The sequence below is a fragment of the Rhizophagus irregularis genome, chromosome 19 (assembly GCF_026210795.1).
Source record: "Rhizophagus irregularis chromosome 19, complete sequence".
NCBI classification, from domain to species: domain Eukaryota; kingdom Fungi; phylum Glomeromycota; class Glomeromycetes; order Glomerales; family Glomeraceae; genus Rhizophagus; species Rhizophagus irregularis.
Window position 1 is genome coordinate 3209588 of NC_089447.1, and position 27130 is coordinate 3236717.

The 27130-nt window shown below is 27.7% G+C and overlaps 4 protein-coding genes across 4 annotated transcripts; all 4 read right to left on the reverse strand.

Moving 5' to 3' along the window:
• Window positions 1-9777: 9777 nt before the first annotated feature.
• Window positions 9778-10665, reverse strand: OCT59_011256 (uncharacterized protein; the record flags this gene model as incomplete). The annotated part of the gene is made up of 1 exon (XM_025314491.2): window positions 9778-10665. The coding sequence occupies one exon, from the start codon at window positions 10663-10665 to the stop codon at window positions 9778-9780; it is 888 nt and encodes a 295-aa protein (XP_025185142.1).
• A 2735-nt stretch (window positions 10666-13400) lies between these two features.
• Window positions 13401-13890, reverse strand: OCT59_011257 (uncharacterized protein; the record flags this gene model as incomplete). Its single annotated transcript, XM_025324671.1, has 3 exons — window positions 13401-13510; window positions 13582-13734; window positions 13806-13890. 3 exons carry the CDS (start codon window positions 13888-13890, stop codon window positions 13401-13403), a joined length of 348 nt encoding a protein of 115 aa, XP_025185145.1.
• Window positions 13891-17269: 3379 nt separating this feature from the next.
• On the reverse strand, window positions 17270-18361 carry OCT59_011258 (uncharacterized protein; the record flags this gene model as incomplete). The annotated part of the gene is made up of 9 exons (XM_066136380.1): window positions 17270-17304; window positions 17389-17419; window positions 17512-17542; window positions 17634-17664; window positions 17757-17790; window positions 17867-17890; window positions 17969-17999; window positions 18094-18123; window positions 18198-18361. The coding sequence occupies 9 exons, from the start codon at window positions 18359-18361 to the stop codon at window positions 17270-17272; spliced, it is 411 nt and encodes a 136-aa protein (XP_066001006.1).
• Window positions 18362-23783: 5422 nt separating this feature from the next.
• OCT59_011259 (uncharacterized protein) lies at window positions 23784-24734 on the reverse strand (the record flags this gene model as incomplete). Its single annotated transcript, XM_066136382.1, has 3 exons — window positions 23784-23985; window positions 24164-24327; window positions 24519-24734. 3 exons carry the CDS (start codon window positions 24732-24734, stop codon window positions 23784-23786), a joined length of 582 nt encoding a protein of 193 aa, XP_066001007.1.
• Between the last annotated feature and the right edge of the window lie 2396 nt (window positions 24735-27130).

Here is a 27130-nt window from a genome sequence, read left to right on the forward strand (position 1 = left end):
TATTATTCTATAATATTTACAAAGTTAAATAAACAAGTTATTCTTGATTTAATTTATGTTTTACCTTGTTATCATATATACAAAAACGAAATTTTGCAGTTTTTACAAAATCGGCAGTCAAAACGTCAACTTTTTTTTACGTAAAACGAAAAATAGCTACGAAATACATATATTTGGGTGGTATTTACGAGCTTTCAAATACGTTTAAAAGTTCAATCATCGACATGTAGGTAAAAAAGTGTGTAAAGTTTAAATAATAATATTTTTATTTTAGATATTAAAATAACAAAAAAAATTATAAAAACGTGTCGAAAAGCATATAAAGAATAAACGGTAAATTTTTTTTTTTTATTATTATATATATATAGCTTAATTTACTTAAAGATTGATTGGCATGATAGGTTACACAAACTTTATTTATTAATGATCGTCAACTCATGTGACATTTCCGACGACTGATAATAACAAAAAAATATATAAATATAACATAACCTTTCTTTTTTTTTTGTTTAAAGAGTAGTGGAAGCATATACTGAAATCTTATAATATAGTGATCCTATATAATTCAATAGTAATTATAGATGTCTTATAGATGGGGAACTGGTTTGGAGTTTTAATAAATTAGTTATATAACAGATATTTTTGTATTCTTATATATAATTAATAAACTCGCAAATTGCACTACCTTGCAAAAAAAAAAAAATTTAAATCAATTAATTATATAAAAATTATTAAATTTAAATGTTTATAATTTTTTATATAAACATTTTACATTTTTTTGAAAATTTAATCAGTAAAGCAAGTATAAATAATTAAAACTTAGTAAAATTATTTTAGAAAATTTTTCATTTTCTGAAATTGGTAAAACTGCTAAAATTAGTTTAAAATATTTGATTAGTTAAATTAAAATTTTAAACAAATATATATATATAGAATTATAGATTAAATAAAAATTTCAAAATTTATTAAAATCAATAGCAATTATTTTTAATAATACTAAACAAATTTATATTTAATATTAAAATTTTTTATACTCTAAAAAAATTATTTTATTACTATTTATATTATCTCTCAAACTGTAGAGACTAAAATTAATTTTAGAAATTTTTGAATTTTTAAAATATCTTAAGATCTAATGATCATAGAAAGATGAAATTATATTTATTAGATTCCTCTTATTAAAGTGCATTTAATGATAATAAAATCATAACTCTAAAATTGATAAATAAAAAGTTATATTAATTTATAAATTTTTAGATTTTATAAGTTATCCTATCATATAATATTTGTAGAAAGATAATTTTATTTCTATCAGATTCTTTTCATTAAGGCGCATTAAATAGGGTTAATAGATAAAAAGATATTTCAATTTAAAAAATTTAACTACTATTTGTTATAATTTGTTGATCATTTACTTTCAAAAAATCATTAATCAAATTGAACTTTTTTTCGATTTTTACTTAGAAAATACTATAGAATTTATTACAAAAATATTGGTTTACATAATAAAATATTTTAAGGTATTTAAAATGTCTTTAATTAAAAAACAAAATTGCAGGCAAATTTGGCTGCAAAACAGTTTAAAAGATAAGTTAATCCTAACATCACGAAGTTAGCTTAATGTTAAACTTATATTTATTAAACACAATCAAATTATTAAATAAATATTTAAATTTTATACTTATTAAATACTTAATACTTTATAAATACTTACCGTATATTGCAGGTCACAATACTCCCCCTATGTATAGTATCTTTTTGAAAAATTTTATAAAATTATATAGTACTTAAAAGATATTTTACATTTATCTTACGACCCAGTGATTAGATTTGAGCAATCTTTTTTTATTTAATAGATTTTATTGAGCTCTTCAAAATAAAAAAAGATCGCTCAAATTAAACCAGTAAATCATGAGATATTTGCAAAAAATGGAATTTTTAAATTTTATTTAGTACTTGAAGGTACAGGGTCAAACCCGATTTTTGTAAGATACCTTGAATACTGTAGCCCACGATATATGATATTTATATTTAAAATAAATATTTAGTTATTACTATAGTATATTGCAAATTAAATATTAATTATAAATGCTTTTTAATTGCTGCTTTAAAAAAACATTCAAAAAATATTTTAAATTAATACTTATTAATTACTCTAAAGGAAATTACTATTTATTTGTAACTGGTTACTTAACATTTTATTAGGTGAAAGATCTTATGCATAAATTTTTGTAATTAAAGTAGATCATTATTAAGTCACTTAACTGATTATATATTTGACAATAGGAATCTTTAATGTGTCTGTCAGTTGTGTCTCCAGGTATATATAGGATATTATTCTATACTAGTGTTTCAATTCGTTAAGATATTATTTGCCAGATAATAAATATCTATTAAACAATTTGGATAAAACGGATAACGAATATATTGACGAATTGAATAAATCAAATAACAAATAATAATGAATCAGATATATTGGATGACAAATAATAACAGATTCATCTGATAAATATTCGACAAATTTAATTTATAATGATTTGGATTCTGCTAAATCATGTGATATTATACAAATTTTCAAAAAAGGAAATTTTAATTTCTGTGAAAATGGAAATTCTTTGTTGTTAACGATCAGTTAATGCCAGCTGGAATTATATCTTATACAAATTTTAATGGTATTAACAGATAATCCAGATAATCAGGACCCTGGATATCTCCAAAATAGGTCATAAGTCACACTTTCGGCAGATTGGCCCATTTTTCAGGGACTCAAAAAATCGTTTTTTGTAAATATCTCAGCATCTAGTGGTCCAATTTTGATGAACCTTTTTTTAACTTGTAGAGCTAAATGAGGGCTACAAAATAAAAAAAAGTTCATTAAAATTGAATCACTGGATGCTGAGATATTTACAAAAAACGATTTTTTAAATTTCAGCAAAAAGGGGTATTTTTGGCCAAAAGTCCATTATGACCTTTATATTAGATATCCGGGGTCCTAGATAATCCTTATGCAGATATTCAAATGACGGATTTTTAATTGGATCAAATTAATAGATGGCAAATTCTAATCAGATCAGATAAAATGGTGATGAATATCCTCAGATTGGAATACTATCTTATACTTCTTTTTCTTAAATATGATTAGCTTAAAGTATGATACAATTAATCACTATTAATCACAAATATCTTTAATAAAAATTTATTTTGCAAACGTGAAAAAATAATAAGAATAATTTTAATATTTTTAATTTACTACTTTAAATCAATAAAATACTTTATAATTATATTGTTTATTAAAATTTTAATAAATAGATACAAAAAAATTCTTAAACTAATTTTATCCAAGTACTAGCAGCGTCTAAGTATTATATACCTTCTGCATAGCGTAGTTTTAAACTAAAGTATAAAAATTATTTTGTAAAATAAATAGTATATACACGTACTACAGTAAATTTTATTGCAAAAAATAATAACAGTTTCATAAATATTTATTCAAATGTTATGATAAGGTTGCATAATAAATGTGAAACTTGGTAAAACTATATTAAAAACTTAATAATAAATTGGTAAAACCTAACTATAAAAATTATATATAATGGCGAAACTATAATAAATTCTTATAAAAAAATTGTCAAAACTGAGGTTTAGACGTTTTGCCAAATTCAAAAACTAGTTTAGCTTGCAACTATATGTTATGAAAATTAATATTCAAATTATTTCATGCCTATTAAACAACTTTACTATTTTGATAAAAGCTAGTTTTATTCACTCAAAGTAGGACCCCACTTACTTATCCCTTAAACTGTTTTGCAGCCAAATTTGCCTGCAATTTTGTTTTTTAATTAAAGACACTTTTAAATATCTTAAAATATTTTATTACATAAACCAATATTTTTGTAATAAATTCTATAGTATTTTCTAAGTAAAAATCGAAAAAAAAGTTCAATTTGATTAATGATTTTTTAAAAGTAAATGATCGACAAATTATAACAAATAGTAGCTAAATTTTTCAAATTGAAATATCTTTTTATCAATTAACCCTAGAAATATAAAATTACCACCATTTGATGCATCTTAATGAGAAGAATCTGATAGAAATAAAATTGTCCTTCTACAAATATTATGTGACAGGATAACTTATAAAATCTAAAAATTTATAAATTGATATAACTTTTCATCTATCAATTTTAGAGTTATGATTTTATTACCATTAAATGCGCCTTAATAAGAGGAATCTAACAAATATAATTTCATCTTTCTATGATCACTAGATCTTAAGATATTTTAAAAATTCAAAAATTTTTAAAATTAATTTTAACCCTACAGTTTAAGGGATAAGATAGGTCACCACCAGGCCTAAGGTAAAAATCATATATAAAATTCTTTGCAGATTCTATTATAAAAGGAAATTTTATGTTACATTGTTATGATTTTTTTTCTTTTTAGCTAATTAACCAATAGAATTTAAGAAAAAAATAAGGTAAAAACTATTAGTAAAGGGCTAATTTTCTACAGTGACCTTTATTATAAGTAAGCGGTATCCTCTCAAAGTACTTAAATTATGCCAATAATGCCATAAAGTACCTGTATTGAAATGTTCAAAAAATAAGTATAGTTTGATAAATGCAATCACACCTCCATAAGTGCACCTTAGCAGAAGCAAAAAGTGCTAAATTAATGCAGATCAGTTATGAGTTATATATGTGATGTTTATTAGCCAATGTCAAAATGTAGAAAAAAAATCCTGTCAAAAAGCTGAAATGCTGAAATAATTTTGACATTAAATAATATATCATACTAGATAAGACGATGCAAAGGATTAAGATCTCTGAAAATGTTCAAAGATTATTAACTGGTTTATTTTTAGAAAGGAAAATAAGGTTTTTACCTCAGGAGGTTTAACAGAGCCGTATGATGTGCGCGTTAGTATAGATCAAAAAGAGATCATATCACCCTTGTTATGAATAATATATTACGACCCCTTGTTATCAAGAGTTAAAGGATCGGATTTAGGATATCAAGTTGATGAATGTCAAAAAATAAATATATATAAAAACATTAGTAAACCTTTAGCCTTTAACATTCCAGGCTTGGCATATATGGATGATACGAATTTCATAGCTGACTGTAAAGACAATTTGGAAAGGATCTTCCTATAAAAAATAAATGTCCAGAAAATGTCTATGAAAATATCCAGAAATTGTCCAGAATAAATCTGGCATGTTCAGAAATTGTCTGGAAAATGTCTATTTTTTGCTACAAATTTGATACCTAAAATTTTGACATATCCGGACTTTGTTCAGAATATATCCAGAAATTGTCCAGTATAAAATTTTGGACAAATTCCGGATAGATAAACCTGGACAAATTCCGGATATAGTAAAAATTCAGATAATTTGAGCTGGACAAATTCTGGACGCTACTTCCAAAAAAAGATAAATTAATTTTGTAAAAAAAATGCAAAAAGCACAAGACTGACATTCATAACCTTCTTTGTCATACTAATTAAATTTGCTAAGCAGGCAAAAATACTATATATCTATAATATAAAACTTTAAGTTAAAAGCAATTATAATGGTCACCTGTTGATCATCTTTTTGTACCAAATTTTATGAAAAAATATTTCAGGTCAATTTCCGGACAAATTCTGGATAAAATGAAGTATCCAGAAACGAGTGTGTTTTCGGAACAATTTCCGGACATGGTACCTGGCATTTTCTGGACATTTTCTGGACAATTAATTAGACAAATTTTCTGGACAATTTCTGGACAATTTCTGGACACTTATTTTTTATAGGGTCTTGGAAATTGCAGATTTGTTCTATTCTTTAAACAACATTAAGGTTAACAAAGAAAAATCAGAACTATTTTGAGAAAAAGAAAAATACTTCCAGGAGATAACAAAGTTAATATAAGATTTGGAAGTACAGATTTGAAATTAAAACCAACAATGAAAAAAGGTTCGATAAGAATGTTTGGAGTCTGGTTTAATGCTTTTAATAAGAAGGATCACGTCATAAAACAAATTAAAAAAGAAATAAGAAATTGTTGTCAGTCTATGATCTTACGGAAAAATAAACAAATGTTATATATATTCAATACGTTAATTATACCAAAAGTCAAATATCATACACAACTATTAATTCTTTCAGATAGGCATTTAGGACCATTTTTAAGAATAAATTAGGATTAGCACAAACAGAGCCAAATGATAGTTTAAAAAATTTTCACAATAATCAGTTACAAGCCAAAATTACGAATTTCATACTTCAGCTTAATGATAAAATGAATTAGGAAAGATAACTAAAATTAGGCTATTTAACTTACAAGAATTATTATTATTAGCCGAGAATCCCTTAATAGCTTTGACTTCAGAAGATATAATTAATTTTAAGAAAATTCTTAAAAAACAATTATTTAATTCGTTCATATTTGATAATATAAAATTGATGAAGAACATAATTTTAGTATAAGTGATTACAAAGTCAGTTTATTTTGAGAATTTTATTTCGATTAAAAAGCTGAATATAATTTTTTTAGATCAAATGTTAACTTTAGATGGAAAAAGTTTGTTAACCCACAAAGAGATACTTTACAAAAAATTCATTAAGAAAAAATTAATTCAAACAAATATTATTAAGAATAGATGGTTAAAATTTAGAGATGGTCAGTCGGTCCTGCGGTCTTTGATCGGTCCTGATCGGTCTTTAGGAAATTTTTGGAAAAGTAATAAGGCTGTGCTTCCAATTTTTTGTAGCACAACAGAACTGATTAAAGACCAAAAAGTGGTAAATTTTGGTCTCAATCTAATCACCCAATTTAGAGCTAGGCAGGTTTTTATTTTGCCAAAACCAGTATTTTTTGCTTTTTTCGGTCTTTTTCCAATTTTGCCTCTGCTGGTCTTAAAAAAAGAAGTATAAAGGCCAAATTTTGACATTTATTGGTCTTTAGCCATACTCGCTGCGCCTTAAAAATTCAAGGGTGCATTCCTTATAACTTTCCCAAAGACCGGGCAGGACCGTCCAGGACCGAAAGACCGACTGACCATCCTTATTAAAATTAGAAACCGAATTGGTAGATAATATTTCGATTAATAGGAAATTAAAAAAGATATATACGAAAAAATTAATACACAGTACGCGTCAAATTTAAAATGGTGCCAATAGCAGCAGATCCTCTTGCTAAAAAATTCATTGGGACGATTAAAAATGTTATGTTAGAACAAACATATTATATGGGAAAGTAGTTGGTATGGAAGTCGCTTTAATTAATATAGCGCATTATATTGTAGTAAGTGAGTCAGAAGACTTTAATGTTGTGTTTAATAAATGTATGAATGTGTTTTAGATGATAGGTCGTTATTAGATATGCCAAAATTTAAACAAGACCCGTGTGTCTTTTCGACTGAATTAAAGATACTTTACGATAATTTTTTTAAAAATAATCCAAATAGTTATTTGGCGGACGATATTAGAAATTAAAATTGAAGATGATAATATGGGTGTAGAACACCAAAATGTTATTAAAAATTTATCATGGAAGAAAAATGTAATAACAACTTAAGTAAAAAAAGTAGTAATAACGGAGAAAAATACATATTTATGTTGATGGATCAGTAGTTAATAGTGGAATCGGAAAATATAGTAGGATTAGCAGGTTTGACGAAAATCATAATTTAATAGATGAATTATATGCGACAATCGAGAATTGGATTACGTCGATTAAGGCGGAAACGTTTGCCTTTTTGTTGGAGTTATTTATTGGACATGATATCGAAAAAGTTTATATATATACGGACAGTGAATTGGTTTATAACCGTTTCAATGATTTAGTTAAAAAAAATGATTTCGTTAATGCACGTAAAATTTTCAAAGAACAAAATAATTTATATTATTGGGCTTTGATCAAGTTAAAGTTAAAGCACATGCGGATACCAATTTCATAATATATTGGATGGAAAAATTTAAAAAAAAATAGTCGATATTAATAGAGTTTACACAATAAAAATAGATTTTATTAATATTCCTTCGATTGACTATATAGTTCTTTGGAATAACATAATAGTAGAAAAATAATTACGTCGCTTTATAAGATATAATACGGAAATTTGTAATCTAGAAAATTTCTTCAATTTAAATAGAAATTCGAAATATATCCAAGTGGAAGTGGATTGGTCTTTAACCTTTGAATATTTAAAAGAGGGAGAAAAGGTGTTAACGACCTCATTTTGGACAACAAGGAGAAGAAGGAAGAAAATACAAAGGCTAATTGAAGAGATGCCTACAATAGAACAATGTAAAAAATCAGCGTATGAAATTTATAAGAACTGGAAATGTGTGATAAGAAAAGGTTAAAGGACATTATTGGAAAATCAATAAAATTTCTAGCAAACGAGATTATAAATTTAGAAAAATATAATTGCGATGTGAAAAAATTAGAAAATTTGTTTAACAACGAAAAGTTCGGGAAACTTTTAGTTGACGAAAGTAATTTGACATTTACAGATTTGATTAAAGGTATATTTCCGCTTAAATTATCTGAATTTATATCAAGCGAATTTAAAATGAATATCGAAGATAAAGTCAAAGTGGCTATACGACGAAACCAAAATAATTTGGAACGAAAGATGAGAGTTACAAATTTTAAAAGAAAAAAAAATTGAAAATAAATAAAAAGAAAAAAATAAGTATAGGAGGCAAGGGATATAGATTGATATTTAGAAAAAAATAGAAGTATATCAACGCAAGTGCCTAGACTGGGAGCAGAGGGCTTCTGAATAGCATATATTTCAATAAGAAACCTTCCGGGATATTAAAATTTTATTTTATTTTGTTTTTTTCGTTCTTTTATTTTATTTATTTCTTTCCTTTTGCCCTTTGGAGTAAGTTTTCTTTTTATTTCAAGGTAAAATTTTGAGCCCGACATCCGGAGCGGTATGTCGGATGTCGGATTGTCACGTGAATCAAGATTTATACTAAATGATCAATATTGAAATAAACAAAATAAAAAAGTTCAATTATACAACCAATTATTTCATGCTATCATGACACAATTAATGCTTTCATTACATATTAGATAGCAAATAATTAGAAGACTTGACAACTCGGCAAATTGCTAAACACCTTGGTATTAGTAAGTCAGCTGTTGATCGCGTATGCCAATATTTAAGAAAACATAGAGAAAAGCTTCCTTTATTTTCAACTCTAATGACCTAAAATACCTTGAAGTTCTGCTTAAAGAAAGATTGACTAGTATTTGTATGAACTTCAATCAGAAATGGAACTTTGGATGTGAAGAAGTCTAAGTATTTCAACATTATGCCGAACTTTACATAGACTTGGATATACGCACAAAAAAGTATATAATTTTTATTCCAGAAACATTTATTTTAATAATTAATATATAAATATAAATATGATATGAATCAATAATTCAGTTCATTCATATGATTATATGAGTTACGTTAACTATCGACATACCGGGTTCAAAATTTTACTTTGTCCCGAATAATATGAAAACAGCTTTAATACATGCAAAAAAAAAATAAATACAAAGCTGTGAACAAAGTTCACTGATAAATGACGTTTCTATGCTAATATACATGATTATTTTTTCTTAATTCTTTCTTCCACACGACGCTTCTTAGTCGCGAGTTCATCACTAACTGACGCCCTATCCTTTAATAAACCCACTATAATCCCCAAGATCCTCTCACATTTTTACGCAATTCGGCTGGATCCTCTTCTGTTAGTGAAATTCTATACTCAGTCCTGGCTCTATTTAGCATTCACCCAAATTTTGATTGTTATCAGGAATTTTTTGGCAACTTTCAGAAACGTTTATCAGTGACATTAATACAGTTGCTACTCCTGTTACTATACCAATATTATTACCAAAAATTGGCAATGAAGGAGCTCTAGTAGCAACTAAATATGTACCAACTAAAGAGAAAAAAAGTGTTGCTATAATAAATATGAATCTTAATTTTTGGCAATATTGAAGTATAAGTGGTGTTGATAAAAAGCCTACTGCAGTAATTAATGAAGCACCATATACTTCCCAATGATTAATTTCTTTAAAATCGGGTTGACATTTTAAAAATGGCCAAAAAATCACCAAAATTTTAGCTGCCATATCAACAAGTGGAGAAAGTACGTTAACAAATATTTTTATATATTTTATAGTTTTATTTTCAGTTTCATCTTTACATCCAAAATCCTGAATCGTAGTTTTAAAAAGTACTAACAATAACCAAAATCCTAAGGTTATACCATATTCTCCTTGGCATACTTCTTTACCACACATTAATGGACAAGGCATAGATTTATATTTATCGTAACCGATAACGTTGATTATAACAACATTTTGTATTATAGCAAGAGCTAATTTACTTATTGTTGTCACCCACCATGGAAGAAAATTTAATTTGCAAGTAGTTTTATCATGTTGTTCGTTTCTTTGACAGCAAGATTTTTTGCAAGCTTTAAAAGTTATAGCAAATATTTGTAACAATATAAAGGAAATAGTAACCCAAGTAACAATTCCAGATTGAGCCCAGTATTTCTCTAAAATTGTAAATTCTGTGTTATCAACGTTAGTAGCATTAACATTAGTCGTAGTATTCACATTATATTGCGCTTTTTCAATAAAAACCAGAGCTAAAAACATTTTAATTCTCAGTTAATTCAATGAAATTATCTAGGTATTCGGGTTAGGTAACAAAGACGTGGTATAATGATTTACTAGCTTTAGGTAGTTAGCCTTCATTCTAATCGGACCTTATATATATACGTTCAAACGGATAAGTGAGATGAGATTAACGCCATGAATAGTGGGATCATGAATAGTGAGGCCACGATATGAATAGTGGGATGATTATGCGTTTTTATGTCATACTATTATGTAGCATGATGTGTCCCATTGCAAGATACACTCAGAATAGAATTGTGGATGATATTTATAAGTGGCGTTGTGGTGTCAAAAAATAAATATAATCAGTGCTATGTGACACGCTTGTGCACAAATCCATTTTTTTTTATTATTCAGCATAGAGAAAAGAATGCCAAAAAGCTTGTGCCAAAATACTACAGTTTATGGTTAGACCAGTGTTTGCAATTTGCCCAATTGGGCATTTGGACATCCAATTGGACATATGTTGACTCTATTCGATTTTATCAAATAATGTGTTTTATTTTATATTAAAATTTTTATAAACAATGTAAATCTCTAACACAATAAAATAAATCGCATAATAAGCAAGTCAGACAAAAAGGGTTTACTAACTGTCTTGCCTTCTTTTTATATAATTTGTAGCAGTCCAAGAGTCGAATTTGGAATAAATCTTCAGGGAATTATGATGTCGTCACGGAAAATCAGATCAATGGATTCGCTCAAAGACATAATAAAAGCCTTGATCGCTAACCATATGGGATCGTGCCTCATGAGTATCTGCGGGAAAGTTCGAGAATATTACGCGTTTACAAGATGTTGCGGTTAATTTTTTTTACAATCATCTTAACAATAATTTTCCCGAATATTATAGAATATCATACTGCGCATTTATTGGGATGCAAATACAATCCCTCAATCCCCACAACCATACTATGCGGAATTTATCATGTAAATATATTGTGCTTAATGCATCTTTGCTTTATTGATTGTAAATAAAAAGTACATATCAGATCTTAGATCGTGATACAACTTCGCTTATACACAAGACATGATAAAGTCTTATTGCGTCTATTCTATCCACCTCCTGATACTTGCTAAGTTCATTGTACCATCGCCCTAACCTAATAGTCCGTTTCATTTGTTTGCATTCGTGATTAGTAACGAGATCCTTGGAATGGAAACTAGGTATTAGTCCTAATGACAAAAAAGTACTAAAATCTTATGTCGCATAGCTCTATCCTCTTTGATCTGTTGTTTTGCAAAAAACCTCTAATCTGATAATTTTAACCGAGCTATGAACAGAGCGAATAGCATTTTCCTGATATCATGCTGCACATTCAGGTGATCGATCTCACATGAAGTTTTCGTTATGCTACGATCTCGAACTTAAGTTTATTGCTTGAAGTGTTGCAGGCAAGACAATATTCTATTCCATTTTTATACCATTCGCCATGTAATCCATAATTTCCATGTTTTCCATCACCAATAGGGCATGGTGAGCTTCACGGCTGGGCAGATACAAAATTATAATTATCAATCCCTCTAAAGCTATTTCGGAATTTCAAGTATGAGAAATGCTCTAACACGGATTTGATAATTAACTCTGAATCAGGTTTGGCTTCGATATATCAACTCTGCTATCACTTCCTTATCATTCTGTGGTTGTCCATTTACTTCAGTAACACCCTGTTCCAATATTGCGAGACTGGCCTCAAGCTCCCCGATTCTAGACTTGAGTTCAGTATTCTCAACATCACGCTTGGCATCTTTCTCTATAACCTGCTTTAGAAGTTCAGCATTCCTGGCCTTTCTCAGCCTCGAGCTTAACGTTCTTAGTCTCAAGCTCGCTAATGCATTGTCTCAATAATTCAAGCTCTGATGACATGATCTACAAAACTATACACTGTACATAGCATTCAAAATAAAAAAAAATCATGTGCGCATGAACAATTGTTCACGCCGATCACTTTTGCCAAGAAAAATTTTTATTAAAAATAAATACAAAGGTTCGGGACTTTGCCCGGGATACATGACGATTTTTTCTATGCTAATGCCCTTATTTCTGAAATATTAACTCAAGACACGTCTATCCTAATTATCCATTTTTACCCGCTTTCCATCAACCAATGATGATTTCTGCTGATCAAAAACCCACCTGATTTGCTTCTTGATAGATCCAACTAGGTCATCGCGGAATAATGATGGGTAGTTGACCATCACCATTATCATTCCCATCTCCAATACCACTTTGAACTTTTGTTATTACCTAATCGACGCCTGAAATTGAAATATCAAATAAAAGAGTTAGTAATAATCGCATTGATTTTGATCAAGCAGTTCACATTTTTTCGAATTTGTTTTACAAACATACCAGTTGAGACAATGCAGTACATTACACCTTCATACAAATCAGCGTCATCATAAGTACGTTTTTTTTTGCGATTGCATTGCATAGATGCATGTGCTTGGACAGTACTCTGGGCGATGCCTTGGTTAAGATCTTCTCGTCTTGCTTCAGTTACAGAAATAATTGTGTCTCCCATTTTGATCACCCAATCGATGGGACCCTTTCCATGACTTCCGGCGACTCAATACTGGTGATAAACTTTCACAGTGCCATCGAAGATGGACGCTACACCATATATAATCGCAGAAATAAATTCACAGCGGGTGGCCTCATTTGTGCTAGTGATGGATGGGGACGCCTTATGCATTATTAAAAAAATCCTCAATCACACTGTTCCTGATCTCTTCTGAAGTTGCTGAACTTCCAATCTCAATACATGGTAATTGATCATAGCTATCAGCGAGAAGAAAGTATACGAAGAGAAAGGTTGTTGCGCTATAAAAACATAAAATTAACGGATCAGACATCGAAATGCGAAGTATCCCAGGTATATCAATAACACTTACACGTATCCACAACAATTTCCAGATCCACCTTGGGGTTAGTAGTCCAGATAATTCTCAATAAATCCTCGTCAGCAGAAAATTGAATAACTTTACGCTCTGTCGTAATCTCCACCGTATCACTTTCTATTGTTGCACTCTGGGAACTTGAACTTGCTGTTTTTATTTTTTACGCATTTTGCCTGTTGAAATTTTTCTCTTCAAGCCAGCGCCACCTACTACACGACCTATTACGATATGTTCATTTTCTGTCCCATCCGGGAACGTTAAATATTCACAAAGCTTCTTCTTAAAATCTTCCAATGACACCATTTCTCGGGTCACTGTCCATTGAAAAATCACACTCTTACGATCATACGTTGCGGTACAATGTACTTCTTTCGTTTCAACAGGACTCTGTACGATATATGTATGTGTTCGTCGGTTGGCTGGGAGGGAAAATGTTTGCTAAACTTCGAAAGTGGAAGCAGTTCCACACCACCAAGCTCCTCCTTGATATTAACGTTTATCGAGCTTAAGTTTTTCGTTTTCTTCATCGAGGGAAATGTCGACCTTCCATAACTTGAGGTCTTTTGCCTTAATATTATCGTCAATTTTTTCCTTGATAACTCCTTGAGTTCACTAACCGCCACTGTCTTATTAACTTTTACGTTGAAAGCATTTTCATAAGGGTTTTCACCTGAGAGTGATAGATATTAAAAAAATAGTGTTACGTTAGACCGGACGAAGTAGTACCCTAGCCAGTACCCTAGCCACGGCAAAAAAAAAGTAGCAGCCACGTACGTGACGCCGAAGTCGTAAAATTAAAATATTGACAAATTATTTTGTTAAAATTTGTAAATATAAGTTAATACTTTCGTCTGAGTCAAAGAAATAAAACATTACAGTAAAACACGTTTCAGTACTACTAAATTATTAATTATTTATGCATAAAATCTCACGATTCGCGTTCTAAAATAGATTATTAATGAGAGCATAGCGAACATCCCTTATATTGTCACATTATTGCCGATCATTTGCCGATCATTTATTTATCATCTTTTCAATATTGTCACATAAAAAAATACTATCTGGTTACAGCAAAATTCAAAATATACGGGACACTTGAAAAATTTGATTGTCAGGTTGTCGGGTAGCTGGGTTACTCGGCAGTAGGTTATTTATTAGAAAAGTATAAATAACACATGACATGAGTATAATAGTAGTATATCAGATTATATAATAATCTATTGCCGGCTATCCGACAATCCAACAATCAAATTTCTCAAGTGTCCCATATATTTTGAATTTTGCTGTAATATATAAAGCTGAAATGATGTTTTATTTGACAATTTTGAGGGTAAAATTGATCAATATTAACAGAAATTATATCAATACATGTAAATTTTTATAATTAATAAATAAAATGAAAATTCAAATTTTATAATCTTGAGATCCAGTGAACATATTCTAATGAATTATATACTATTAGATTGGTCTCAGTGAGAGGATTCGAATGGTAGTAAAATCATTGCCATCAGATCCATATTGGCGAAGTTATTGCATTTTAAATTTTGTACTAAATTAAATAGTAATATTATTAGTATTAATAATTGCAAATATTAATTTGGCCATAACTTTTGTGTTACCTAAAATTATGCTGTGTTACTTCGGCCATTAATTTTAAAGACATTAATCTATAACTCATAAAAATTTCAAGTTTTGCCCAAACTTCTGTGGCTTCGCCCGAAGCTTCAAAGTCTGATTAGGAGATAATCAGCATATATTAATTAATTGAAAAATTTGGCCTAAAACTAACTTTGGCATTACATTTTATTTTGGCACAAAATTTTTATATTAAACTGTTGATACTTTAAACTATTAAATAAAATAATTTAATGTGATTTTTTTACACATTTATAGTTTGAAATAATGCTTTAAAGTTAATGTGATGTACCATACACTGGTCAAAATCAATACTATCGGGTACATATCAGGTACCTGATATGTGTATAATATATGTGATATATGTGTATGATATTTAACAATACCACACATATCAGGTACCCGATATGTGTAGTAGAAATGTAGAAAATCGGTGACATATACTGTAAACATCATGTATACATCTTACACATATCGGGTAGTTAAATATCGGTGACATATCTTGTAAACATCATGTATATATCTTATACATATCGGGTAGTCAAATATCGGTGACATATCTTGTAAACATCATGTATATATCTTATACATATCGGGTAGTCAAATATCAGTGATATATATTATAAATATCATATATTTAACACACATATATCGGGTAGTAAAATATTTGTAATACATCAGTTAGTAGCTATAAATTTCATATAAAACCAATAGACATATATCTCTTTTTTTTATTTTAATTCAGATAAAATGAAATTCAACTTTATTAAAATTTAAACAATAATACAAATCTTACTCTATCTACTACATACGTAAAATCAAATAAAGTTGAACATTAAAAATAAATAATTATACTATGTAATATGTAAAGTTCTACTAAAAGTAACAATGATAATAAAATTATCTGTTTAACATTTAAAAGAAATATTAGTGAAAATATTAGTAAGTATATTAATTAATAAGAGAAATAAAAATAGAAATATTAATAAAAACGTTAGTGGTAAATATAGAAAATATTAGTAAAAATGTTAGTAGGAAGAAAGAAAAGTTAGTAAAATAGAAAATATTAATACGAGAATGTTAATAAAAACATGTTAGTAGTATTTAATATTAATAGAAAATGTTAATAAGTGGTAGAAAACATTAGTGAGAGAAAAGAAAAAAAGTATTAGAACGTCAATAGAAAATGTATATATAAAAGAAAAAACAAGCATAATAAAAATATACCTTTATGTTTATTTCTAATATAAAAATAAATAAAAAAATATAATAATAATATTATTTCATAATAACTAAGTAAAGAGTTTGTTTTAAATAAAAAGTTTAAGAGAAAGGTTTTTACGAAAGGAAAAAAAAATAAACAAAGTGCGAAATATAAATACTGAAATCATGTGATCAATCGCCTGATTACAACAACAAATTCTGATTGGGCCATGGATTTTAACCCCAACATATCAATCCGGATTATTATAATTAATAAAATGCATTTATACTATTTATACTAGAATTACACTGCAAGTTAAACTCTTTATTACTTTAAATAATACAAAACCCTACTTAAATATACCAATTAGTCATATATCGGGTACCTATCGGTAGCCTATCATACATATACCAGTCAACAAGTTAAATCACTGATTTTTCATAATATCACAATTATTTAGAATCTCCTTCATCCACTCAACTTACAGTTTGTATTATTATCCAAGAATCCATGTCCCTAATAAAAATGATAAAAAAAAGAAAGGGAACATTATTAACGTCCTTACATGAAGAAATATAAAAAAATAACTTCCTCTTTTAGAAATACTCACCGGTCTCCATTTCCAAGTTCTGGGCTAAAATCTACAAAAAAAAAGAAGTAAAGGAACGTTAATAAACGTTCTTACACAAAGAAAAATTAAAAAAATCTGCTTCCTCCCTTTAAAAATACTCACCACTGGTCACCATTTCCGAGTCCTGGGCTAAAATCTACAAAAAAAAGGTAGTAAAAGAACGTTAATAAACGTTCTTACATGAATAAATATAAAAAAACATTTAGAAATACTCACCGGTCTCCATTTTCAAGTTCCGGGCTAAAATCTACAATAAAAGAAGTAAAGGAACGTTAATAAACGTTCTTGCATAAAGAAAACAAAAAAAACCCCTACTTTTCCAAATACTCACCGGTCTCCATTTCTGAGTTCTGGGCCGAAATCTACAAAAAAATAGAAATAAAAGAACGTTAATAAACGTTCTTACATAAATAAAATAAAAAACCCCCCCACTTCCCTTTTTAAAAATACTCACCGGTCTCCATTTCTGAGTTCCAGGCCGAAATCTACAAAAAAAATAGAAATAAAAGAACGTTAATAAACGTTCTTACATAAATAAAATAAAAAACCCCCACTTCCCTTTTTAAAAATACTCACCGGTCTCCATTTCTGAGTTCCGGGCCGAAATCTACAAAAAAAATAAAAATAAAAGAACGTTAATATACGTTCTTACATAAAGAAAAATTTAAAAATCCGCTTCCTCCCTTTAAAAATACTCACCACCGGTCTCTATTTCTGAGTTCCAGGCCGAAATCTACAAAAAAAAAATAAAAGAACGTTAATAAACGTTCTTACATAAAAAAAAAACCTCCTCCTTCTCAAATACCCACCGGTCCCCATATCCGAATTGCAGGCTAAAATCTACAAAAAAAGAAGTAAAGAACGTTAATAAACGTTCTTACATAAAAAAATCTCCTGCTTTCCCCTCTTACTGATCCTAATTTCAAGTTCACAGGCCGAAATCTACAAAAAGGAAAAAGTAAAAGAACGTTAATAAACGTTCTTACATATGAAAAACCAAAAAAAAAACTCGCTTCCTCCTTTTAAAAATACTCACCGGTCTCCATTTCCAAGTTCCGGCCGAAATCTACAAAAAAAAAGCAGTAAAAGAACGTTAATGAACGTTCTTACATAAAAAACAAAATTTTTCGAGACACTTACCCGGAATCTACAAAAAAAAGATGTGTAGATCGGCCAATCAAATATACCGATATACTGAATACCCGATAGCATCCATTTCCGGTTAAACGATATTGAGTATGAAATATACCTCCGAATCCTCCGATGTTGTATAGTATAGTTGATAAAAATCTATATTTATCCATACAGTATAATTTTTTATCTATACAGTATAGTTTTTTATTTTATACAGTATAGTTTTTATTTTATACAGTACCCCTTTTATCTATACAGTATAGTTTTTTTACACTATACTTCTCTTATTATGACGAAATTAATGATAAATTAACTTTTCCCAATATTATTATAGGGACAAAACATCAAAGATGATTTACCGAATGATAATTATATAAACGAAAAAGATATGAATTGTAAGTACTTGGATTATAATATACAATGAACGGTTTTTAGAATTTTATTACTATACACCATCGGAAGTATATATCATACTCAATAACTATATTATCTTAGAAATTTCTCTATCAAATGATACCTTCAGTTAAAAAATTCTCAAAAAATAATTTTTCAAACAAACTCTTAGAAAATTCTCTATCAAAAAATGTTCCAAATAGTTAAAAAATTCTCAAAAATAATCTCTCCAAACGAATCTTTAGAAAATTCTCTATCAAAAATGCCCTAAGCGATCCTCTTAATTAAAAAATTTAAAAAATAATTTTTCCAAACAAACTCTTAGAAAATTCTCTATCAAAAATTGCCCTAAACGATCTCCTTAATTAAAAAATTTAAAAAATAATTTCCCTAAACGAACTCTTAGAAATTTCTCTATCAAACGATACTTCAGTTAAAAAATTCTCAAAAAATAATTTCCCCAAACTCTTAGAAAATTCTCTATCAAAAAATACCCTAAACGATCCCCTTAATTAAAAAATTCAAAAAATAATTTCCCTATACGAACTCTTGGAAATTTCTCTATCAAACGATACCTTCAGTTAAAAAATTCTCAAAAAATACTTTCCCCAAATAAACTCCTAGAATTTTCTCTATCAAAAATGTCCCAAATGATCCCTTTAGTTAAAAAATTCTCAAAAAATAATTTTTCCAAACGAACTCTTAGAAAATTCTCTATCAAAAAATGCCCTAAACGATCCTTTTAGTTAAAAAATTCTTGAAAAACCATTTCCAAATGAACTCTTAGAAAATTCTCTATCAAAAATGTTCCAAACGATCCCTTTGGTTAAAAAATTCTCAAAAATAATCTCTCCAAACGAATCATTAGAAAATTCTTTATCAAAAAATGCCCTAAACGATCCCCTTAATTAAAAAATTCAAAAAATAATTTCCCTAAACACACTCTTAGAAAATTCTCTATCAAAAAATGCCCTAAATGATTCTTTTAATTAAAAAATTCTCGAAAAACCATTTCCCAAACGAACTCTTAGAAAATTCTCTATCAAAAATGTTCCAAACGTTCCCTTTAGTTAAAAAATTCTCAAAAATAATCTCTTCAAACGAATCCTTAGAAAATTCTCTATCAAAAAATGCCCTAAACGATCCCCTTAATTAAAAAATTCAAAAAATAATTTCCCCAAACGAACTCTTAGAAAATTCTCTATCAAAAATGCCCTAAATGATCCTTTTAGTTAAAAAATTCTCGAAAAACCATTTCCCAAACAAATTCTTAGAAAATTCTCTATCAAAAATGTTCCAAACGTTCCCTTTAGTTAAAAAATTCTCAAAAACAATCTCTCCAAACGAATCATTAGAAAATTCTCTATCAAAAATGCCCTAAGCGATCCCCTTAATTAAAAAATACAAAAAATAATTTCCCTAAACGAACTCTTAGAAAATTCTCAATCAAAAATGCCCTAAATGATCCTTTTAGTTAAAAAATTCTCAAAAAACCATTTCCCAAACAAATTCTTAGAAAACTCTCTATCAAAAATGTTCCAAACGTTCCCTTTAGTTAAAAAATTCTCAAAAACAATCTCTCCAAACGAATCATTAGAAAATTCTCTATCAAAAATGCCCTAAGCGATCCCCTTAATTAAAAAATACAAAAAATAATTTCCCCAAACGAACTCTTAGAAAATTCTCTATCAAAAATGCCCTAAATGATCCTTTTAGTTAAAAAATTCTCAAAAAACCATTTCCCAAACAAATTCTTAGAAAATTCTCTATCAAAAATGTTCCAAATGTTCCCTTTAGTTAAAAAATTCTCAAAAACAATCTCTCCAAACGAATCATTAGAAAATTCTCTATCAAAAATGCCCTAAGCGATCCCCTTAATTAAAAAATACAAAAAATAATTTCCCTAAACGAACTCTTAGAAAATTCTCAATCAAAAATGCCCTAAATGATCCTTTAGGTTAAAAAATTCTCGAAAAACCATTTCCCAAACAAATTCTTAGAAAATTCTCTATCAAAAATGTTCCAAACGTTCCCTTTAGTTAAAAAATTCTCAAAAACAATCTCTCCAAACGAATCATTAGAAAATTCTCTATCAAAAATGCCCTAAGCGATCCCCTTAATTAAAAAATACAAAAAATAATTTCCCTAAACGAACTCTTAGAAAATTCTCAATCAAAAATGCCCTAAATGATCCTTTAGGTTAAAAAATTCTCGAAAAACCATTTCCCAAACAAATTCTTAGAAAATTCTCTATCAAAAATGTTCCAAACGTTCCCTTTAGTTAAAAAATTCTCAAAAACAATCTCTCCAAACGAATCATTAGAAAATTCTCTATCAAAAATGCCCTAAGCGATCCCCTTAATTAAAAAATACAAAAAATAATTTCCCTAAACGAACTCTTAGAAAATTCTCAATCAAAAATGCCCTAAATGATCCTTTTAGTTAAAAAATTCTCAAAAAACCATTTCCCAAACAAATTCTTAGAAAATTCTCTATCAAAAAATGTTCCAACGGTCCCTTTGGTTAAAAAATTCTCAAAAATAATCTCTCCAAACGAATCATTAGAAAATTCTCTATCAAAAAATGCCCTAAACGATCCCCTTAATTAAAAAATACAAAAAATAATTTCCCTAAACGAACTCTTAGAAAATTCTCTATTAAAAAATGCCCTAAACGATCCCCTTAATTAAAAAATTCAAAAAATAATTTCCCTAAACGAACTCTTAGAAAATTCTCAATCAAAAAATGCCCTAAACGATCCCCTTAATTAAAAAATTCAAAAAATAATTTCCCTAAACGAACTCTTAGAAAATTCTCAATCAAAAAATGCCCTAAACGATCCCCTTAATTAAAAAATTCAAAAAATAATTTCCCTGAACGAACTCTTAGAAAATTCTCAATCAAAAAATGCCCTAAATGATCCTTTTAGTTAAAAAATTCTTGAAAAACCATTTCCCAAACAAATTCTTAGAAAATTCTCTATCAAAAATGTTCCAAACGTTCCCTTTAATTAAAAAATTCTCAAAAACAATCTCTCCAAACGAATCATTAGAAAATTCTCTATCAAAAATGTCCTAAGCGATCCCCTTAATTAAAAAATACAAAAAATAATTTTCCTAAACGAACTCCTAGAAATTTCTCTATCAAATGATACCTTCAGTTAAAAAATTCTCAAAAAATAATTTTTCCAAACAAACTCTTAGAAAATTCTCTATCAAAAAAATTCTCTATCAAAAAATGTTCCAACGGTCCCTTTGGTTAAAAAATTCTCAAAAATAATCTCTCTAAACGAACTCTTAGAAAATTCTCAATCAAAAAATGCCCTAAACGATCCCCTTAATTAAAAAATTCAAAAAATAATTTCCCTAAACGAACTCTTAGAAAATTCTCAATCAAAAAATGCCCAAATGATCCTTTTAGTTAAAAAATTCTCAAAAAACCATTTCCCAAACGAATTCTTAGAAAATTCTCTATCAAAAAATGTTCCAAACGGTCCCTTTAGTTAAAAAATTCTCAAAAATAATCTCTCCAAACAAATCTTTAGAAAATTCTCTATCAAAAATGCTCTAAATGATCCTCTTAGTTAAAAAAATAATTTTTCCAAACGGACTCTTAAAAAATTTCTCAAAAAAATCTATCTAAAAGTTTCTTAAATAAAATCCCTATTAAATATTATTCAAATGGACTTTTAAAATTTCTTAGAAAATTATTTATAAAAATTATCTAAAAAATGAATTTAAATAAAAAATTTTAGTTGAAACGGATTATATATAATACAGTACGTTGTACAAAATAAAAATCTTACGTATTAAAATTTACATATCGGGTACCTGATATGTGTAAGATAGATCAATGCCCGATATACAATATCAGTGACTAATAGCTTAGCTATCGGGTACCCGATATGTAAAAATACCCGATATTTATCCGATTAGCCACCGATATATAGGTACCCGATATGTACCCGATAGAATTGATTTTGACCAGTGATATATTATGATCGGCAAATGATCAGTATGTGATAATAAGCATGTTCGCTATACTATTAATGAGAAGGAATCACGCTTTTGTGTATCACATATTTAGATTAATCTCACTTATTTTTACTTTTAAAAAACACTATGCAAAGAAAAGAGTATACATATAAACTGTATTGTACAGTTAGCTAAACTACTGTACTGTATAAAGTGAGAATTCACCAATCAGATTTTATTGCGATAAATAAAAAAAATTTGAAAAGTATACAATGAGTTATGATTGGCTAAAATATTTTCGTACAGTACAGTTTAGCTGACTGTACATTACAGTTTATCTATTTACCTAAGAAAAAGGCAGATTTTACCGTCCTTGTGATGCCAATCCATAGAAAGAATATTCAACTTGCAATAAATGTTATGAAAAATGTAAGAATACGCAAAAAGAAATAAACCCGATCTCCAGAAAAAAAATGAAACTTGAAGACGGCTTAAATGAACTGATTCTTCAAATAAATACTGATTCCAATCAAACTTCCTTTTCCCAACTTATGAATCTTGAACTACGAGATGATGTTATGCAGGATGATGACAATAATGTCAATAAATAACTTGTTCTCAAATTGCTCCTTAAATGGCAAAAGGTTATTTTAAAGGATGTGGGTATTTTTAAAAATAGAAAATATTAGAATAAAAAATATTTTATATAATATTTTTTTTTTATCAATAGAATAAATAGAATAAAATATTTTGAATAAAACATTTTTATATAACGCAATTCATTATTATAAAATGAAATCTATTTATTTGTATTTTTGAACAGCTTTTCGATATTTCTAACCAAGGTTGCTTGCTGAAACTTAGGGGTTTAGGCAAGATGGCGTTTCGCCAAAAAGCAAAATTCTGCCAAAATTATATTAAAGTTATATTAAAAAACTGGCGAAACTTTGGAGAAAGGTGAAACTGCCAAAACTTATTATAAATGCCAAAACTGCCAAAACTCTGCCAAAATTATAATAAATCTATAGTAAAATTTTGACAAAACTAATCGTAGGATTTTGAAGAGGTTTAGACAAGCAACTTTATCTCCAACTGCTATTACTCCGCAAATTTCAAATTGTGTATCATTCAATTTACTCAAATGTTTTACTCTAATTCTTTGTTTTTCAAATCCTTCCAAAAAATTAAAATAATAATCCTCTGTTTTCTCTGGTTCATCTATTTGTCACAAGAATTCAGCCATTGAAGGTATTGATTGTGATGATTGAGATACTATAGAATTATTAGCTATTAAAGAAGATGAAGGTTGTTGAAGAAAATGTGGAGTAACTAATGCTTGTAGAAGGGTAGAAAAAATAGGATTAATCAAATTATTTGAAAATTGAGGTAAATTTGATTGAGATCTATTTTTTGATGAATATGTATACCTAAATAAAGGATGTGTTGGTGATTCTTTAACTGTAGCAAGACCATTAAGCTAAATATAAAAAATTAATAAAATTAATCAATTATAAATATAATAAATAGTTCACCATTTCTGTAGCTCAAGTCAAAAACATCATGTTGCTTATTTCAGCATGGAGTTCACAATCCTTTAAGCAATACCTATTATGAATAGAATACCAAGTTTCCTTTCGTAATTCTATAACATTTTTGGCAATTCTTTGATCAATTATAGAAATATCTGAAACTTTTGGAATTTTATTACTATTGCCACCCTTTGGAATTGATTCATCACAAATTATTTCTTCATCATCTGAATTAGATTCCTAATCAAAAAAATATGTAATTTTAATAATTTTTCAAAGATACAGTGTAATAAAAAAGCATAAAATAAACTTAACCTTTTTCTTTCATTTCACTAGCTTTTCCTTTTTTTCATAGTAACAAGAATAAGCAATAGTTCTTTTTGCTACAGCAAGTTTAACGTATTCTAATCAAAAATTTTAAAATTACATACATCTACTAATAAAGTACCAGCCTCTTGAGTCTTTTCTGATTTGAAAGAAATGTTATAATTATTAGCATTGATTTTATCATCTTTAAGAAGAACTGTAATATTATTTTGAATTGCAAGTAAAAATTCGTCTAATTCAGAAATTATTACTAAATAATTTTTAGCCAGAAGAGCAGAACCATCAGCTTGTTTGATAACAAGTTTATAATTAATTTCCATTTATTGTTTATCATCATCATCATTTTCTGAATCATTGTGTTTAGATTCACTTTGAGTTACTGTAGAGACTTCAGAAAAGCCAGTTTCAAGATCAATAACTTCTGTAGTTTCTGTTCTTTTTGTTCTTCCTGTTTTTTTGTATCAAATTTAAACTATTGGACAATCATTGATAAGAACTATTACATTTTGTACAAAGTGAAAATTAAATATTTTTTGTTAAATCATATTCATATTGGAAATGTTCATTTTTATTTTTAACAAAATCAAATTGTTTAGAATTAAAAGTAGTAGGATCAAATGCTCTTGAAAATGCATTTTTGACAAGAACAGTCCCATTTTTTCTAGTTGGTTTAACTGTTTTTTTGCATTTACATTATTACATATATCTTTTTCTAAATTGATATCACAATATAAACATTTTTGACATCCAAAGCATGTTTTAATTTTGTACTTTTTTTTTACCATTTTTTGCACGTCAAAATTACGAATACGTGAAAAATAATTATGTAAAATTTTAAAATTTTATTAGTTATTAATGTTGATCATTATATAAAATCTGATTACCTGATAATTTTAGCATCATGTAGTATAAAAATTGACTGATTGCACTAATTTAAAAATGGCGATAATTCACTCTAGATATATAAAAATTCATTAAAAAATTGGAAATCTTTTAATTTTAAATGACAGGAAGAGTCTTTAGAAGTGTTGAAAATTTAATTAGTCATAATATAAAGATATTATCATATGTAATATAACAGAATAATATGTATAATAAATATAATAATAAAATTGAATAGTAAAATAATATTAAAATATCAATATTAAAATAGTGTAATATACTATTATTTATTATATAATTAATTTTCCAAAATACATTAGATTGAACTTATTGAATTTTTCTTCAAGTTCTTTCACAGCATTTTAAAAATTTTTGACTTCAGCCTTCTCTTCACCTTTAAATAAGAGTACATTGTTCATCCAACATAAAAAATTAGATCTTTTAGTACCCACCGTTGTTATTTCTCAATCTTTGCAGTTTCTATCAATTTCAATTGGAAGAATTTTTCCTTCAAGACTCTTGTGAAAAATCTGAAGTAAGATTTTAATCAAACTATCTATACTCCAATGTATCATATCTTCTGAGGTATTATTTAAGTTTTACTTTTCAATAATATCTGTAAGTAAATGGGAAATATGATGTTTTGATAGATTACTTCCACATTCACTTTTGTTTATTTGGATTAAATCAGCAAGTTGGAAAAGCTTCATTTTCTCGTAAAAAGATACAGGCAGTTTTTGCGTTAATAGTGCAATAATAAGAGATCTAAATTTATTTACTTCACTTAGGAGTTAAGACAAATCCAAATGGTTTAATAAGCATATTGTAAATTAAGCTAATCCTATCAACAAATATTTCATTATAACTCCGTTTTAATGTTATTTAGGAAATAGTTAATATGTAAAACTTAAATTAGAAAAGCTGGATCATGTTGACTAAATTTATTATGATTCACTTACTAGGTTGTTCTACGATATGAGTAAGGTTACTTGCCGAAACTAGGAAGTTTCGGCATGCCAAAACTGCTGAAACTGCCAAAATTAGGTTTTGGCAAGCAATCAAAAATGCTGAAATGCAAAACTATTAAAACTGTTTTGGCATTTTGGCATAATATATCATATGATATACATATAGTTTTAGCATTTCCGATGTAATATCGATCTGATTTTACTGATCTAATCGGCTGATAATCTCTTTTTTATAAAAAAATATTTTTTTTTTAATACCTTTTTCAAATTGCTGTTCCTTCAAGTTCAGGAAATACGTCAAAAAGTCTATTTCTACAAAAAGAAAAAGAAAAGAACGTTATTAAACGTTCTTATATTATGAATATTCCTTCGAAATACTATACCTCCAAGTTCAGAAAATGCGTTGAAAAGAACGTTCTTAAAAGAAAAAGAAAAGAACGTTATTAAATATTCTTATATTAATATATTAAAAAAACCTTCTTTCTAACATTGCCGCTCCTGAATATCTACAGTGGGTCAGTAATGCTAAGCAACCAAAACCTAAAAAGTAAAAAAAATAAAATTAAATTAATAAAAGAAAAATATATAAAATAAGAATAAAAGAAAAAAAAATAAACTTACCGTTACCATCCAAGAATTGAAAAAAAAATACCGTACTTGTTCATCAATTCACAAGACTAGGAGAAGGGTGTTCTTGATATAAGAATGTTTAATAATGTTCTTTTTCTTTCTTTTTTGTAGATTCCAAACCAGTGCCTTGGAATTGAAGTGACTGGGAGTTTTTTTTTGGTTTAAATTCTTTTTACTTAGATTTTTGAACTGAAACCTTGGAACTGAGCAGGTACTGTATATGGTAGTGAGAGATA